The following is a 19,150-nucleotide window of genomic DNA, read 5'->3' as shown; positions in this document are numbered from 1 at the left end:
TGGAACTTATGAAAGTGACACAAAATTCAGGGGGTTTGGGGCTCCATTATTGTTTTTCCTAATTAAATAGACACACTTTAGGGCACGTGTAATATACACACGCAGTTCAAAGAAGACTGATCAAAGGAATACCCTGTTTCTACCATATTTAAGGAGACTGTTTTCAATCCCACGGAAGCTCTGTGTGATCCCATTACCTTCAGTCCACGGGGAAACCACGATCCTAAACTTTGTGTTGATCTTTTCCTTGCCTTTCTTAATAGTTTCACCACATTTTTATCAAAATGTTTAGTTTCATATGTTTTGAGACTTTATATAAATGGATTTATCTGCTGTATATTCTTCTAGGAATCCCTCTTTTTACTCAGTGTGTTTGTGAGATTCATTCATGCTGCCATGTAGAGATGTGGTTCATTCATTTCCACAGCTTTCTCCCACTGATAAAGAAATACACTCACTTAGTGTCAGGCACTCTTCTAAGAACTTTCAGTGTATTGATTCCTTTAAACCTCCCACAACCCTATGAAGTAGGTACAATTATTATTCCCGTTTCATAGATGAGGGATTTTGGTCCCAAAAGTTTAGGTAAATTGCCTAAGTTACTGTGAATGAAAAATGGTGTCCACTATATCAATAAACAATGGGTGTTGGGGCCAACAAACCATCAGCCATGGTAGCTGCCCCTCAGTTGTGCACTCTGAGGGGATTCAAGATGGAGGAAAACAGGATACTGGCCCTAGATAGTTAGGGTGTAGATCAAAAGGTTGATTTCAATGAGCCCAGACTCTTGCATCTTCCCATACATGGAAAACCAGAAAACCACTAAATTCATTAACTTGAGATGTCTGGTTTTCTTTAATTAGCAGTAATTTTTTGATGTTCTGACTACCTGGCTTTTGTTGCAAAATCTCCTATACATCCTGGTTCCTCCCTTACCTCTTTGGAGCAGTCCCTCAGAGCTACCTGAGGCTGCCTCCCCAACTTAAGTCCTCAGAAAGCCTGCCAAGTAAAACATAATTTTCAGCTTTTAGGGTGTACAATTTTTTTCAGATGACAGTCTGCATATCTTTTTTCAATCAAATGCTGCTAAATTCTTGTAAAAGCACAAAGCTGACAAATTTAATAACGATCCAATATCCCATGCCTTCTTTTGGGGGTTGGGGTTAAAGTTTCCCCTGGTTTTCCCCCTCTCACATCAAATGTTTGGGTCTGCAATTCAAATCAATTTCAGATTGGGGAAGGACGCACTTCATGACAAGAAAAGATAATATGCAAACTATCTTAACTTTATGAAACCTCTAACAGCAGTAGATAATTCATATGTCCAGCAGAAGTCAGCTAGCTCCAGGGATGGGCAAATGATAGATGGTATTTATCCCTAGATAATGTTCATTGTTTCAGCTGCCTGGGTGAGAAAACACAAACACGAGCCATATGTCCATCTTCTGAGTTGGTGGGAAGCCTCCAAATAGCACTTAATCCAGTGAATGATAGATTAAGAAATAAGAAGAAATGTGCGGAGGAAATAAGGGAGAAAAATACCTCAACTGCTTCCAAATTTAGCAAAATGCCAGAGACAGAGTTTCAGGGAAACACATGAACAGGCAGCTTTTTCTGAGGACAGAAGGAGCCTCCTTCAACTGGCACAAACACAACGAAGCACCCCAGCCCTCACGCCTCTCTGAAGGGAGCCTTGGATGAAGCAATGCTTTCATAACCTCAGTGCGCCATCTTTAGTGACAGTCAGAAATGAAAACCAGCTGGAAAATTTGTTAGAGGCTGAAACTAGTAAAGTACAAAAGAAATCTTGCAGCTGCCACAGGCAAAGGAGTCTGGAGGAAATCAGTGATAAACATAAATGTTCATCCAGGATTTATAGTGAAAGCCAAGATTGCCTTTAAGCACCTGTCACTGAAGTTCCTGAGGACTTTAAGAGGGAAGGTAATTGAAGCTAAGCACAGGAGACCCCAACACCTCCAAGGGAAGATGAATGACCACCTAATTGTCATCCAGCTGCTCTGCAGGGGTAGGGATTTCCAGGAAATAACATTTAGGAGAGGTTCAGTTATCTTTCAAGGAGTCACATCACTTTGCTCTTAATAACTCCAACTTTTGGTTACTGTTTGACTAAAAAAAAATCAAAATATTAAGTTTAGAAAAAAATTAATTCATAATCTAGCATTTCAATAGTTCTAGTTTGAGTAAGATTCGTATTTCAGAAAATTAATCTAAGTATAGTTAAGATAGATACATATGTTTGAGTAAATAAAGAGAGCAAGTTATAAAAGAAATCAGTAAGATCCCTTTTTTTGGGGAAAAATATATACACATATGTATTGAAAGTTTCTGGAAAATTCTATACCAGGGTTTAATCCACCTAGACACTCCTGACACTTTGGTCTGGGTAACTCTGTTATGAGGGGCTGCCCTGGGCATCGTAGGACATGGAACAGCATTCCTGGCCTCTCCCCACTAGATGCCAGCAGTGCCCCCTCACTGAGTTGCAACAATCAAAACTGTCTCCAGACATTGCCAGATGTCCCGTGGAGGACAAAATCACCCCCAGCTGAGAATCATTTCTCTCCCCTAAAATGTTTACAATGGGTGGGAGTATTGCAGGTAATTTTTATTTTCCCGCCTTTATTTCTAGTTAGTCTGTAATAAATATGTATACATTTATCTATTATCTTTTATCTTAAAATACCCATAACCATTGCACTATTTATTAAAAAAAATTGTAGGCACATGTTTTTGAGCAGACAGTCTTTGAGAAAACTGTAGGTTGAAGATTTATGCAAGGTATAATGTGGGGAACCACAGAGGAAATAGAGACAAATGGTTCTTCCCCAGATAATTTAACAAAAATTCATCTCAAGACTTGGGAGGTAGAGTGTGGGCCAGAGAGGATTTGATTTATGACCCAGGTGCACGGATCCATGCTGATGAAGCCATCTATTTGATGTTCTCATTAGATTTCTCATGCTGCACAGACTTGCGCTCTGGGCTGTATAAACAGTTTTCCCCTGCACTGATTTCCTTTGAGTTGAGCTCAGCCTGGGGGCACCCGATCTTTCCCATGTTGTAGGCTGAAGGGGCAAGTATCCCTCTTCACCAACTGCCTCCTCACATGCAAGATGTGGTGCCACGTTTCACTCACTTAGGAGTGGGGTGTTTTTATTCACCCAGTTGTTTAGAATTTGTGGGATGCGAACACAGGGCCACTAACAGACGTTTTCAGGAGGAAATCTTACCTAACGTGGAAGAAGTATTTAAAATCCTAGACTGATGAACAGCTAGTGAGAGGATGAAGCTACTTGTCAAAGATTCTAAAACCTCAACTTCCCATCTCCAACGGGACCTCAAACCTAGGGATGGAATCTGACAAGGTCCCAGAGGGTGACTTCTTGGAGCTGCTGAGGCTCTGACCACAGAGGTGACAGGATCCACCTTAGCTGCCACTCACACAGGTCTACTGCATTTAAGAATGTGTTATCTTTCCCTTACAAGAAATACTTTTTTTTAAGTTAAAATTAAAAAAAAATTTATATTAAGTATAGTTGATTTACAATGTTAGTTTCAGTTATACAGCATAGCGATTCAGTTATACATATATGTATATGTATACACATGTATTTTCAGATTCTTTTTCATTATAGCTTATTACAAGAAATTAAGTATAATTTGCTGTGCTCTATAGTTGGTCCTTGTTATTTATCTATTTTATATATAGTAGTGTGTCTGTTAATCCCAAACTCCTAATTTACCCCTCCCCACCTTTCCCCTTTGGTAACCATAGTTTGTAAGAAATACTTATTGTATGCCACCCACACAGATATACTGTATCTGAGAATGTGTTACCTTTCCCCCCAAGAAACACCTATGTATGCTCACATTTGAATATATATGTGTGTGTGTATGTTGCAAAGTGCTGAAGTAACAGAAGTTTAAAAAAGCTCAATATTTCTGACATGCTTAGAGTGACAAGAGATTTGAAAGCTATGCAGAATTAAATTCCTTTTTACAAATCCACAGACAGGTTTCAATCTGAAGGTATAAAGTAGAAAGCAAATTACTATTGTACTTTTTAGACAAGAGAAGCAAAGTAAGGCAAGCTCTACCTTTGAATCAAAAGAGTCATATGTCTATACTATATATAAAAGAGATAAACAATGAGGTCCTACTGTACAGCACAGGGAACTATATTCAATATCTCATAATAGGCCATCAAGAGAAAGAATATGTAAAGGAATATTTTATCTATCTATCTATCTATCTATCTATCTATCTATCTATCTATCTATCTATCTATAACTGAATCACTATGCTGTACACCAGAAATTAACACAGCAGTGTAAACCAACTATACATCAATTAAAAAAATAAAAAAATTTTAAAAGTCATATGTCTAAATGGCTTCCCTTCCTGGTGCTGAGCACATGCTACGGCAGTTAACAACGATGATAACAAGCACTTACAGAGCCCTCACCATGTGCCAGGCACTGTTCTAAGTGCCTTCTATGTTCAAATGCTTTTTCATCCCTGAAGTCACCCTAAGGGAGCGGTTATCCCTGTTTCATAGATGAGGACACTGTAGGACATACTGGGTGCTCAATCAATATTTTGTGAATGAAATCAATAAACCAATCATCCATCACTTCATTTTCTTTTTGCTCTTAAAAGCAGCTCATTCTTTCCCACTCCTGAACTTCTTTTACAGTAATAATAAATTTGTTCTTCAAAACTGGCAGAATCATTTTTACAAAGATTGAGAAGGACAGAACATTCTGGTTAATATAATTATGCTCTAAATTAAACCATTAGATCAGAAACTGTTTGGATTTGTGGACAATCTCAGAAGACCATGACTTCAGAATCCATCTCTCCTACCAGAGTTGTCTGCCTGTGCCAAGAATATAAATAAGAAAATATGGATGACATCTGCTTTCCTGAAACAGCATCAGTGAATTATGAGTTCTTGACTAAAACTAATACATACTAAGTTAAATCATATGACACGGCTGTTTCTGCAGGTCAGAAACAGTCAAATATTCACAATTTTATACGGTTTAACTTAATAGATTCTGTCATATTTTAATGCCCCGTGATTATCAAATTTAATTTTCTAACCAAATGGTGAAGGAGATAGGAATAATGACTGGAATTTCATTCTCACAGTAAATTATGTCAAATTTTTAATACTCTCTCTCTTACATATTAATTTAACATTTCTTTTGTATGTCCTGTTTATTTACTGATTTTAAAATTATGTAGATATGAGATATTTATTCATACATACTCCAAGGAGTCTCTGAGGCATTGCTCATTCAAATAGAATATTTAATATTCTATATTTATTAATATTTATATTATTTCTATATATCTGTATTATATTAATATCTATATTAATATTCAAATATTTAACATTATAATAATAACAGTGATTCAGCTACTAAAAGCATTCTAATTTATAGATTATATAAATATCTTTTAAAAACACATCTCCAGAAATAAATGTAGCATTCTGTTATAAAATGTGGCATTTTCTGGGGCAAGGGATAGCTGAGTGGCAGAGTATGCACCTAGCAGGCACAAGGTCCTGGGTTCGATCCCCAGTACCTCCATCAAAATAAATAAATACCTAATTACTTTCCCCAAAACAAAACAAAGAAAAAAAATGTGGCATTTTCTTTCAGGTTAATTCCCTGCCAAAAAGCCCCTATTAATTTACTGAGAAGACATTTTTCTGACTACAACATATAATAACAATTTATGTTTACAATCCAGAACTTCTCCTGAAATATTAATATGGCCACTTAAAGTAGCTCAAAGCATATGATGCCAAGAAGATCTGTGCCTGGTTTATTCACCCTGAACACGGATTATTATGATTGAACAGTGGTTTACAGTCTTTAAATGTAACAACTTCCCACCCACCTAGTGGTGTTTGCATGTTTTAAGTATCTCATCATTCTGACAATAAACAAAATTCTGAAAAAGCAGTACTTATACAAGGAATGGCCTTCATGAAGTATTTTTTTATAGTGCCAAGGAGATAATTGCAAAAGTGTGCTTGCTAGAAAATGACAAACAAAGAGAATATACCCGCCTGAATAAATTCTGCATCCACTTTGGCCAACATTTTTGAATACTTACTAGGTACAAAGAGTGGGTTAGTTTCTCTACTCTGGGCGCCCACCATCCATACAGGAGACCCACACGCACGACCCCATCACCCAGACGAGGCAGAACGAAACAAGTGCTATGAGAATAGAGAGAAGTAAGTGATTCTCACTGACCCAGAGAAATCTGAGTAAACTTCTACCCCAGGTACTTTATTGTGTGGTCACTCATCAGTTTGCACTCAGGTGCCTTGTAACAGTCCGGATCTGGCCGAGGGAAGTTTGGGTGTTAGTCTTCCATTTGTACATATAAACCCCATTCCTCCATAAATTGCATGAGATAGGTTTCATTTTCTTCCAGCGCCTTGTTTGGAGCCTGCTCCTCATAGAGTCTAGACAGGACGCCCTCCTCCGTGAGCCTGTCAGACTCAGGACACCCACATCCCTCTGAGTCGTGCTCAAAGCCGGATAGAGAAGGTATACACAGCCTGCCAGTCCGAGGGTCCCAATCGACCAGTGTGGTTGATGGCTCTTCCTCTGGCCCCTCCTCTGTGTCCACTTGCTCCAGTGGCACGCGGTCCAAGTCTCTGAGCTGGGGGACGTATGGATACGGCAGTGCTTGTGGGCTCAAATCTGCCAGAGCTGCCTGTTGCGCAAATAACTTTCCCTGGAGGGACACCGCCTCCTGCAAATTGAGCTCTGGATCTTCAGGCCCCACAAAAATGTCACTGGTTCTTATATCACATTCATATTCAACGACCGTTTCATCTGTGGGCATTGTTCTGCCAGGTGGCTCTGGCTGGGTTAGGGAAGTCCCTTTGGTGCTTCCCTCAGAGTCGCAGACAATGTCTATCAAGTGGGACGCATACCCCAGGTGCTTCACCTCCATCTCCTCCTGATGAGGCTCCTGGTCCTCGCTGGGCTCACTCACGTCCGATACCTCATTGGTTTTTTCCATTACACTTACATTCTTTTGAGAGGTTTTAGAATCCTCCAAAATGTTGAGGGTGATAAAGTTAATCACAATTTTTTCAGCAGGTACAAAGAATCTTTTGTCAAATTCATTTCCATAAATCAAAATCTATAAAGAGAGAAGAGAATGGTTTTCACCTTTTCACTTTAGAGAGACATGAAAGATAGCTTTAAGTAGAATTTATACTGTCACCAGATAGTTTTAAGGGCTTATTCTTACCAATTCATGGAAGCGAAAGTTATGTTTGGAATATACAGGAAACCTCACTGACCTGGAGGCAAGATACTCAAGACTGGTGAAATGCATATGGAAGTGGAAAGTGGTCCACTGGGTGGTCCTGATCCAGTCCAAGGATCAGGTTGTGACTGCCCCCTCCTTTAACTGGCTGAGGGAATTCAGGGGAGTTATTTAATTTCTTGACCTTCAGGTTTTAATTCTGTAAAATCAGAATTTCAGCCATGTCAGGAGTGGTGAAGACTGGGATAGAGTTTTTGAAATTGCTTTGCTAATGACAGTGTACTATGTAATTATCAATAAGCCATGGCTCCCTGGGCTACCAGCCCCTTTTTGCATATACTCTGGACAGGAAATGTGGAAGAGCATGAAAACAAGGTGTGAAAAGGGAAATAAGCCCATGAATGGAGATGGTTTTATTTACTTCCCCCCATACTAACCATGCTGTAATAGGACCAAAAAGGGAAATTAATCTCCAGTTTATAGCAGGTCAAAATCACAACAGGAAAATGTTTAAAATTTTATTTGGTTAAAATTTTGCTGAGGATATGTGGAAGGTGCCTGTTTAGACTGTCAATGATGAGATGTGCTACAATCCTCATTATCTACCCTGTGATGTGATTTCATTTAATGTTACAAAATAGGAACCTCATCATCATTCTTATATGAAATTTTTGGTTTCAGAAAGTCACATGTGGTCAGTTCTCCTGTGCTTTTTGCTCCCAGGAAAGGTCTCCCTATACCATTAAAAAGTCAAGGCTGAAACCTATTAATAAACTGAACTAACAGGAATGCATGTATGCACCGTGTACATGTGAACATGTATTCTGATAATTTCCAAAGAAACCATTTTTATTGTTAAAATATGCTCTGCCCTTGGGAACCCTTCGGTACCTGGAATAGAAGCTTAAGGTTTCCACCTTCTTCTACGTCCTTGCTTCTTCCTGCTGTGAATGATCAAGTCCCAGCCACTTTCCTCCTAAAGGAGTTTCCCTTCGGGGGTCTGTCTCCAGCCCCACATCCCACTCTCCTCTTTTAGACTCCCATCTTCTCTTTCCTGCACAACTGCCTCAGTTTCCTAGCTGCCCCCCGCTTTTTTTAATTTTCTAGTCTTACTCCCCCTAAAGCTGTCTTTAACACTATCCAGTTGTATCTAAAGCACAACATTGACCGTGGGAATCCCAACGCAAAACCCTACAGAGATTTCTCTTTGCAAACACAATGAAGCCCAAAGTTCTTAATATAACACCCTGATTCTCCCGTTACCTGGCCTTACGTCCCACTCTCCAGTCCCATTTCTCATAGCTCCTCAACAGGAACCTTATGGTTTAGCAATACTACGTGGTTTCCCAAACATCCACTCACCTTTGTGCCTGCCATTTCTTCTGTCTGCCGTAGGTGCCCTCACTCTTACTCACTTTCCATAACCAAGCCTGGGCACAAAACATCTCCTGATCCCCACATAGGGTGTCACTGTCCCCCCATACCCTCAGGAGTCCCCAGTACCTGCTTTCATCTTAGCCTTTATGTATATTTTAAAACTCTAGTCCCCCGTTAGATTTGAGCCACTGGAAGGGGCATGGATCATCACTTAATTTATCTGTTACCTCAAGACCTAGTCTAATCTGTTCATTAAATATAAAGTCTTGGGGGGAGGGTATAGCTCAGGGGCAGAGTGCATGTTTAGCATGCATGAGGTCCTGGGTTCAATCCCCAGTACCTCCATTAAAATAAATTAATAAAAACCTAATTACCATTCCCCCCACAAAATAAAAAAGAATAAATAAATATAAAATATTTGTCAAAGTTAAGGAATCTTTCTCTTTGGTTATGCTAGTGAGTTAATCTAGTACAAAAGCTATTTTTAATTAATAAACTCTTGAACTTTAAACTCACTCTGCCCAAAAAAGAAATGGTATCTGTTCTAAAGCCCCCCTTTTCTATTGCCCTGGAGGTGAGTTATAATGATTCCTACCATGCTAAGCACTCACCAAATTTGCTGGGTGTTTCTTTTTGCCAACATGGGTATATCTGTACATGGAGTAGCCCATCACAGAAAAAATAAACACGGTAACAGATATGGGCAAGACATACCAGAAGATGATTTTAACCTTCAACGTTGATGTTTGATCTGTTAAAAAAAAAAAAGTGGGGTAGATAGTTGTGATTTGGTATGATGGGAAAACATTACCAATGTCAAAAGGCTTTGGGTGGATCAGTTACGTTTAGAAATTCAGTTTTCTCATTTATAAATTGAGAAGCTGGAGCTAAATGTTGAGTCTCAGAATTCTTACTCACTCTGATAATAGATGGTCTTAAGGAATCATCTGGACTTGACTCAAACTTTTATGGCAAGGATACATTAACAACCCGGGTCAGTAGATATTCCAATATTTTGTGTCTGGCTATGAAATTCATGCTGGCTCTTGTATTTGAATGTGTGTCTGATATTCAGCCAACTCACAGCACTTCAAACCAAACAACAAAACCTTCTTGTGAAGAGCCTGTTAAGATGCCCCACATTTCCATGCCACTCGTTCGACTCAGTCTTTTCCATACATTCACTAGAGGACAAGGATGTATGGGGTCACCTTCTGTGTGACAAACAGAACCATCCTCACACAGCTGGCCAGACCTTCTGGGTAGGTCCAGAGCTTGGGGATGTGTGTAGGGAGGTGGAGGAGCTGGTAGGTGCTGAGAATGGCTGTAACCCCCTTCCAGGTCCTGCTGTGCTATAGGTTCATGATGAGTTTCAAAGTCCACAGAGGAATGAAAAAATCTGGTGAATAGTTTTAAGAAAAGCAGCCCTGGTTCACCACTGATCAGACTGTATGGTTGATGGATAGGGCTCACTGTGACTGACATACTGTATTTGTTAAGCTCCTGTGGGATATCTGAAATTCTGATGGTTAACGTCTGTCAACAGGTTCCACATAGAAAGGTACCAAGGCCAAAATGCAGATGTTGCAGGTGGCTGAGCAGCGTCTGTCCCTACTTCAGGCTACCACTCAGTCCAACCTTCTTAATAAAATCCCTGGTTTCCGGACTTAACTCGCCTGGTTAAAAAGAGCTGTGACAGTGATGACCAATGACACTTTGTGTACACCAGCATGTGTTTGCAACAATCAACCAATAAACCGCACCTGTATTTTAGGGATTGGGGGGCTGTGGAGAGCAGAAATATTTCTCAAAGAATAGTCCCCAAAGAGGTAATTTAATAGTGATTTTTTGAAAAAGCAAGCCCTCGTAGGCTCTTGGAAAGTTATCTAGGGGGACCTAAAGGCTGGGATATCTGGAAAAGGTCGGAACCTGACATGGTACCCTGTTATTTTGTTACCTTTCCAGGACTGGTGAACGAGTTGACTCCACCTGCTTACCGGGAAGTATGTAATTTAATCTGAACTTTGGTTGCTTTAGCTCTGCCAGTGACTTAAATGATTTCCACGGAAATTCATTCCTACTATTTGGCCACTGATCAAGCCATTAGTAAACAGAGTACTTTTTCTAAATACAAAAGTGATTTTTTTTCAGTCAGCTTGTTTTACCTTTTGCTTGCTTTGCATTTTAGGTTTATTCGACATATGGTAGAGAACCCTTTGTTTTAAAGGGAAAGGTATGATAAGGATGGAGATTCAAAATTAAAGCTCTTCATTTTTGATACGTACTCACAAAATTCCCTTTTTACTCCTTGGGACTGTTGCATGAAATGTGGGAGGTACGAGGGGAAAGGAAAACAAGAGGTCTGTCACCGCTCCTGTCCCGTAGCTAGTGACGGAACAAAGACTTCGGGAAAAAGTCCCTTTTTTTTTTTTTTTGTTAATGCAATTTATATAACTTAAAAATTTTTATATAATTTCAAATGTACAGAAAAGTTGCAAAAGCAGTGTGGCATTTGTCCTAGGCCAGCATGTTTAGAAGAGAGAAACAGAAGAAGAATGCATGACGAGCTGTTCAGTGAAGATAAACTTGAGGATTTAGCTTCAATTTTCAGGTTTTGAGTTCCAGGTCTTCCCACCCTGAGGGAAAAACAATTAAACCAACGCCAAGCTCCTAACTCTAGTCTCCTAATAGGAAAAAGAACCTTCAACCATCCTTCTTGGCGGCTAAGTTCAGAAGGAGGAAAATAAAAGGAAAGAGAAAGAAACAGCTAGTGGAGTAATTTTGGATTTGCTGACCCCAGACCTTCGCACAGCGAGTGATATCTGAACACCAACTGCATGCCTGTAATCTGTATCCCCGGGAGGGGGAACAAAAGACCATCTTAAAGTGTTTTTATGATACTGCTTCGTTTCCAGCAATAAAATTGTCTGATGTTTTTGAAGACTACAGAGCTTCTACTGCTCAGAGTGATTATAGTTTCAAAGAAGAAAAACCACGTGTGCAAAAATTCCTTTAATTCTTATTCCCCAAGGCAGAGACTTGTTGGCAGTGGACTCCAGCCCCGGTGATCAGACTTCCTCAGGTGGTGGAAACACTCCCTACTGTGAGCCAGGTTTGGTGGCAGAGTCTCAGGCTGCTCGGTGCATTTCTGGTGATGGTTCTTTCTGCCTTTGCTTCAGCCTGTTTCTGGTAGACGTGGATTTGCCAAAACCTCGTCTACAGCGCCATACTTCCTTCTAGTTTTTTAGGAGATTTGCTCCCTCCAACCAGCTGAGAATTTTGAAGCTTACCTTTCAAAGTACGGACACACTGCTTCTCAGAAGGCTGAGCAAGGCGAGGAGGCCCTGGGACGATGGATTCCACGATGACGCAGTACAGGGTGTCTGGCTCCAGCCAGCTGAGCACCAGCGTGTGATTGGCCACACACTGGGACCACTGGGATAGGGAATCGCAAACAGCAGTTAGAGCTGAAGATTTCCAGCACCACCCCAGACAAATAACTCTAGAAGGAAATAAAAGACTGGGGCACTGTGAAGTCCTTCACTATCACTATGATCTTTCTTACATTAGCAACAGCTGTAAAATACCCTTTTCCTTCAGCTCCTCACGGCGTGGTCAGGAACTGGACAAATTCTGGGAACAAGTCTAAATAATAAGGATGGGTTTTTTTATTCAGCTTTGTCCTGTGTTCTTGCTAACATTCTTTTTTTTTTTTTCCTTCTTGGATACTGATTGACAGATGTTAAGCAAGTAAAAACTCTCCATCAAAGTGAGATGAACAGTTTGTTTACACTCCAACTGCAACATTAACAGAGACTTTCTGTAAAGGAAATCTGAAGGAAGTTCTTTACATTTCAACACATCAGCTTCAATTGGACCTTGCATGGCATCTCTTTTGAATATCACACCTTCCGAGATTCACATGCAGAGAATTAAAGCATCAGGGTTGCCTGTTCCAGTTTTAGCTGCAAACAGTGACACAGGTCCTATGCCCCCATTCCATTTCAGGCTTACCGTTCTATTTGATTTAGTGTTATATATGGACACATTATACTTCAGATTAGAGTATATTTGTTGCATGGAAACAGAACTGTCTTCTGGATTTTTCTTCCACTTCTCTGGAGCCGTCAGAACAATAGAAATGGATTTTTCATCAGTAGTCAAAGCAACCTCTGGTGGGCCAATTTGTGCTAAAAGGGGAGAGGACAGGGAAAAATCATGTTCAGGCGTAGAAATCATCTTGGATAAAACTGCAGTATAATCCCACTGGGGTCAAAGCTCTAAAGCTCACCCTCTTATTTGAGTTGTCTCAGAATGCTCGAAGAATGCTTTGGGCCCAAGTAAGCCAAATCATGAAACAATCATTTCACCCTGACACAATGTTAAAACAGCAAATTCAAGGGTAATATTTTCTTAGTCACATATATTTCCTAGTCACAAGAATAAACAGTTCCTGATGATGGTAAATACAATTAAAAGTGTTTGCAACACTCCTGTGACTTGAACTGTTGGTGATAAATAACATGAATAGGATTTGCTGTGTTTGTAAAAATCAGAAATGGAGAAATGAAGCACTGCTAAAGACCTCTGGAGATGTTACCTTTGGAGAATGATCCAGAACATAGGTTAGCAAACTTACCATAAAGGCACAGACAGTAAATATTCTAGGCTTTGCAAGCCCTGTGATCTCTGTTGCAACTTTTATTTATATAAATGTAAAAACCATTCTTGGCTCTTGTCCTATAGAAAAACAGAAATGCTGGGTGCTGCATTTGGTCTGAGGGCAGTTTGCTGACTTCTGATCAGGGGAAAGGCTCCAACTCCAGAATTTAAGACGTGCTTGTAAAGTTCATCCTGGCAGCTCTGAGTGGGTCCTCTGTGGCTGAATCAGTCACAGATCAGGGGAAGGACATTTTTAAAAAGCAAATACCAGGAAGATGTTACCTTAATTCTGAGTTACATCTAGACATGATGTCATCACCCTACAAAGTTTATCACAAGAAGAGATTTAGTTTGGTGATCAGAACAATCTTTAATCAACCTGTGTACTTATGTCAATGGTTTATAAACCCACAACATTAAAATAAATCTGTCAGTTTTTCCTCCAATTACATAGTCAACTAAACAATAAAACAAAATCAAAACCTGATACATTGGCATTTGGCATTTAGCGTCAAGTCTGCATCTGGGAGAGATCTTAGAGACACTTGGCCAAAACTTTCCTCTAAAGATGAGGCTCTGAGATCCCACGATGTGAAGCACCTTGGGCCAGTCACTCCTCTTGATAGACAGAGTGCAGAACAGAGCCAAATAGAGCACTGGCCTTTCGGGCATGGCTGTCTATGAGGAGGAGACTTACATTAGGAGGTCCGATGAACTTGATACTAACCCGTGCTTGACAACTGTGTTACTTACTTTCTAAGAAAGGATAGAACCGTCTAGTTTCTGTCCATTTGGAGCAATTCATTCCCCAAGTGGCCTTAACTTTGGCATAATATTGATGTTCATAGTCAGAAGTTTCAGCAGAGAGATCGCAGTAGGTCCTATTGATGTTTCTGCATTCAGATTTATTCAGCCATTTCTTTTGCCCATATCTGCTGAGAAGGAAACTGTGAATTAATAATGAGGTGTTCTCTGCTTTACAATAGGGGAAAAAAAAACCAGTCATTATATAAAACTGAATGGAACGTAAGACCTGCTCTTCAGAAGAACAAAAGTGCCTGTCATTGAGATAAAAAAGAATCTACTTTTGCTGCTGGCAGTTTTTTTTTCATTAGCTGTCAGGAACATGAGTCAGACTTTCTGTAATCACCTTTCTTTTCTGTGAATTGTAAGGTGGATAGCACATTTTGAAAGTATGTAATTTATTATTATTCGTGGGCTACAGTAAATCTTTTACATATTGTGTAGTCAATTCTGCTGTGTAAGTTTTTAGTGCACCGTGCATATCAAGGTCAGTTTGATGGGTCATTTTAAGAAAAATTAGTCATTTTTTTTTTCTTGGAAGAAAAATTACCTTGACATTCTCATAAAAATTAAAAATCGACTTGTCCTCTAGGGTTCTGGGGAAAATTCACTAGGTTGGAGTATATACCAAAATCTGCATTTTCAGTAATGAGAATGATGATGATATTAACTAGGTTGTTCATAAAGATTTTTACTCTCCTGTATTAAAAATACAACAGCCATAGCAAATAAGGAGGGGGGAATATTTTTAGTACTTTTCAGGTGGGGGGACTGAGATATTGAGAGTTTAAGTGACATGGGAGGAGTCAAATGAAAGAGCTCTTGGCTGACTACAGTGGACATGTAACCTGAGCAAGAAATTAATGTTGTTTAGGTCACTGGGGGAAAAAGAAAGGGGCAAGATTGCAGGACAGGCTACTGAAAGGATTAAAGCAGGTGTGTTGGGGTTTTAGAAAGCTAACTTTGGAGGTAGTGTGGAGAACATAATGGGTCAGGAGTGGCAGACTGGAGAGCAGTTGAGAAGACACTGCAGTGGTCCAGGCTGAAGATGTAGGTAGCTTGGACAAGGATGGTGGCAGTGGAATGAATGATAGAACAAGAGGAAGAAATATTAGGAGACAGGACTTTGTGAATGAGTGCATGTAAAAGATGAGGCAAATGGAGAGGTTAAGCACAATGTCTCGTTTGGATGGACAGATGGGAGGAATTGTGGTAACAATACCAAGATAAGGAACGCAGAAGAAGCATGGGCTTAGGAAATGGGGAGTGGAAGGTGGGAGGAAGGAAAGATAATGAGTTTGGTTTTTGACATGTTGAGCTTAGGGTATGTAAAAGATATCCGAATTCTGATGCCCAGTAAGTGCTGGCGCTCAGGAGAAAGGCGTGAGTGGGAGGAAGTGATTTTGAAATCAATGGCATAAAGCTGCTCATTGAAGGCACAGGTGTGAATGAAACTGTCCATGGAGACAAAGCAAAACCTAGGGTAAAATTCAGGAGCATAAGATTTAAAAGGAGGATACAAAGTACATCTAGAAATAGCAGCTAAAGAGTGAGAAGGAAAAACAAACATCACAAAAGTCAAGGGAAGACCTCTTGTTGAGAAGGAGGAAATGTCAACTTTATCAAGTGTTGCCAAAGCTCAAGGATATCTTCCCTTCTCAGAATATGGCAACAGATTCCTGAAAGTAGATGTCTCCTGTTTCAGAAGTATCTTGGCTACCAGGAGACATTAGAAACACAGTTAGATCTTGTTGGCCAACTTCTCCATCCAAGTGGTCACCAGTGCCTAGGGGCTTTCAAACATTTTTTTGACTGTGAGCCACAGAAAGAAAAACATTTCACACTGTGACCCAACTCACAAAACATCCATATAGCGAACATAATAAAACAAAGATTTTCTAAGATAATACCTAAATTTTACTACATGCCAGGCACTCGGTTTCCATTTCAGTCCACTCCACATCATTCCAGTCCTTTCCATTTAGAATACTGCTAGTTATGTCCCTCAAAATTGACTTCATGGCTTACCAACAGGTCTTGTCTTGTGGTTTGAAAAATATGGTCATCACGTTTTTGACCTTTTCTCCTCAAACTTCCTTACTTTGCCAAGGACAGGGCAGCTTCCCATGACACGTGATGAAAGAGAAATGCTCTTTACTGAATTCTGAGCAAAACGCTTTGTAAGTCTGACAAGCAGATAGATATGAGTCATTCAATAAATATTTCAGCAATGATGTTCATGCATGTCAAAGAGTCACGTGGTCTCTGCTTGTTTTCTGATAATGGCAGGAAACATTTATCAAGTGTCTACTATGTGCTGGGACTCATGCTTAGGATTTGCACAATTCATCTTGTTTAGTTATCATAACAACTGTAGTAAGTATGGGGCCATTATTTTCATCCCATTTTACAGATGAGGAGACTGAAGCTCAGCAAGATTCAGGGAGTTGCTCAAGTTCGTCTGGCTAGTAACAGGCATATCTGGGATGTGAACCACTTTTTCCTGATGCCAAAGCATGTGCTTTTAGTGCTACACTATATTTGCTGTGTAAAACTTTTCTGGCAAAAGAGTTTAATTTAACTCTTTATAATTTAAACTTCTGTTAAAATTTCATCTTTTACTTGGAAACAAACTTCATTCAAAAGTTTAAAAATGCAGTATGTAACCTGCCCAAGTTTACCCGGCTAGGTTCACAGACTGGCCATGACCCCAGGGCTGTTTGACTTGGAGCTGAAGGGGGAGCACTGTGCCAGGGACACACGCTGCCCTGGGTTCCTGTCCACTGTCCACATGCAAGAACTCCAATGTGGCAAGTTCCTTTTTAAATATTCTTTTAAAAAAGTTGTGCAGTCTAAATTATCTGCTCTCACAAAGTATTTATGACTCTTTTTTTTTTTTTTTTAAATCCTTTTCTGAATCACATAGACACATAAAGGACAGAGCAAGCTCCTTGCTCCACCTAATGGAAGAGGAGGCAAGGGCACATTCATGAGCTATTTCAGCAGAGTGATGTCTGTTCCCTAAAATACCGGCTCCTGAGAAACTCCTTGGGGTGAGAAGGAAGTTCAAGGTCAGTGAGGTTATTGTGAATTGCAGTCAGTCTTTCAGTGCCTTTAGCACTTAGGACTTTTTTTTCAAACACAAAATGACTTTATTCTATTTTTGTAAATATGGTGTCTTTTTTTTTTTAAACTCCAGCAATCAGAAACATGTAACCCAGAGAGAAATAAATTCCCTGAAGCCCCTATCCTGAAGTATTTGGTACACATAATTCTGTACATCTCATTGTGCTTATATATACCCAGAAGAATGATTTGATAGCTGAATCCATAGACAAAAACTAGATTATACCATACTTATGATTTTAATAAAAGTAGTCAATTTAACTTGATTTGAACTTGAATGGAAAAAAGAAGTTGAACTGAAATGAAAGGACTTGCTGTTGCTCAAATGTTTCACAGAAACATTTGTTCCTAAAAGACCTTTTAAACTAAGAAAACGGTTTCTAAAAGCTGTTGAGAGTTTAGTTATTAAAATGATGAAATATTTTCATTTTGGATCACATAAAATGGCTTCGTGCCATGAAAGTCAGTTTTCCCCCACCTTCTGGTTTGTTATATTCATTGTTTAAAACAAGTTCAAACATTTACAAGAAAGTTCCGTAACCACATTTCCTATCACTATTTAGTCTTTTCTACACTGAGACGGTTTCAACTAAGGCATGCTACCCGCCATTTTGCCATAATCTTGTCATTACTGAGTTTAAGTTCATTTTTATTTCTCCGCTGGATATCATCTTTAGTTAGGGTTCCTCCCCACCCAAGAAAGTCTCAAGGGAGTGATATCCCAAGGTCCACCTGCTTTCAAGTACATCTGGTGAACTGATAAGAGTCTTAGGGCACACTTATTCTTCCCTCAAATGTATCACTGTCACCTGTTGAGTGTTGCCAGACAGATATCACTGCTTTTCCTATGATGGTCATAAATCATTTCATCTTTGTGAAGTTCAGTAACTTCACCAGGATACATCTTCATATTATTTCTATTAAAATTTCCTAGACGGAGCATGCATTTACTCTGTGCAATTCCAGATAGTCATTATTACCTTTTCAATTATTACTATCAGTTAGCTATAATAGGTTTTCCATCTCTATATAACATTTTTATTTTCTGTCTTCCTGAGTTCTGCCAAATCACTTCTTTAAAAAAAAAAAAAGTTATTCCTCTTGTCTTTGAGTCTCTTCTTTGACTGTTATGTCTTCTTTGAACTTTACCATTAGAGACCAGGGACAATTACTTGTCTGAATTTTTCCTTCTATTTCCATAAGAAAGGTTTCAGGAACTTTCAAATTGTGGTTTTTCTTCTTTTTGTTTGTTTGCTTGTCTTTCTCCCTTTCAGTAGTTATGGATAGGCGTGCTGGATTCTTTGGGGCAATTACTCTTTGAATGGAGCTAGTTCTTTATTGAATATTAGGCGAATGGGTAGAGGACTGAGGATCTGTCAGACACCTCCTCACCAAATCATATTATTCCATTGCCAGGGAGCCTGCCCACCCTCAGGTGCTGGACTGCTGATGGCTGATGTGGCTCACGACATGTCTGTAGGGCCATGGCCTTCCTGGGCTGCCCCCCAGCCGTTGTCGCCCGTCTCCCTCTGGGCCTCTCCCTGGGCTGTGACTGGGCTTCTCCAATGAGTATGTCACCTGGGCCCGATTTCTCTTTCAGCTCCTCCTCTTTGATGTCCTGTGGCACCAAACTAAGGCTTCATGGGGACATTTCCTCAATTTCTGGGGGCAGCAATCCTTAGATGCCACTTCCTTGGAGTGTTAGTTAAGCCTAGTACACTGACATTTATTCTTGTAAAATTATGTTCTACTGTTGGAGTTTGAGAAGGTATAGGTTGACTTTAAGTTTTGTTGCTTGCTTTCCTTAAGATCCTGCAGTATTTGGCTTGTATGCGTCATAGTTTATTCCTTG

At 39.7% G+C, this 19,150-nt stretch overlaps 1 protein-coding gene across 1 annotated transcript in view; it reads right to left on the bottom strand.

Annotated features, from left to right (window-relative positions):
- Nucleotides 1–6,305: 6,305 nt before the first annotated feature.
- Nucleotides 6,306–19,150, bottom strand: part of IL20RA (interleukin 20 receptor subunit alpha) — a 33,778-nt gene continuing 20,933 nt past the window's right edge. The window contains exons 3-7 of the mRNA XM_010983679.3: nt 14,122–14,300; nt 12,721–12,896; nt 11,997–12,141; nt 9,318–9,457; nt 6,306–7,200 (exon numbers count right to left, since the gene is read on the bottom strand). Coding sequence (XP_010981981.2) covers nt 6,409–7,200; nt 9,318–9,457; nt 11,997–12,141; nt 12,721–12,896; nt 14,122–14,300 — 1,432 coding nt within the window. The 3' untranslated portion in view covers nt 6,306–6,408. The remainder of the gene's footprint in view (nt 7,201–9,317; nt 9,458–11,996; nt 12,142–12,720; nt 12,897–14,121; nt 14,301–19,150) is intronic.

This window comes from Camelus dromedarius, chromosome 6 (genome assembly GCF_036321535.1).
Source record: "Camelus dromedarius isolate mCamDro1 chromosome 6, mCamDro1.pat, whole genome shotgun sequence".
Classification (NCBI taxonomy): domain Eukaryota; kingdom Metazoa; phylum Chordata; class Mammalia; order Artiodactyla; family Camelidae; genus Camelus; species Camelus dromedarius.
Note: the sequence above shows the minus strand (reverse complement) of the source record. Positions and strands in the feature narration are given on the sequence as shown.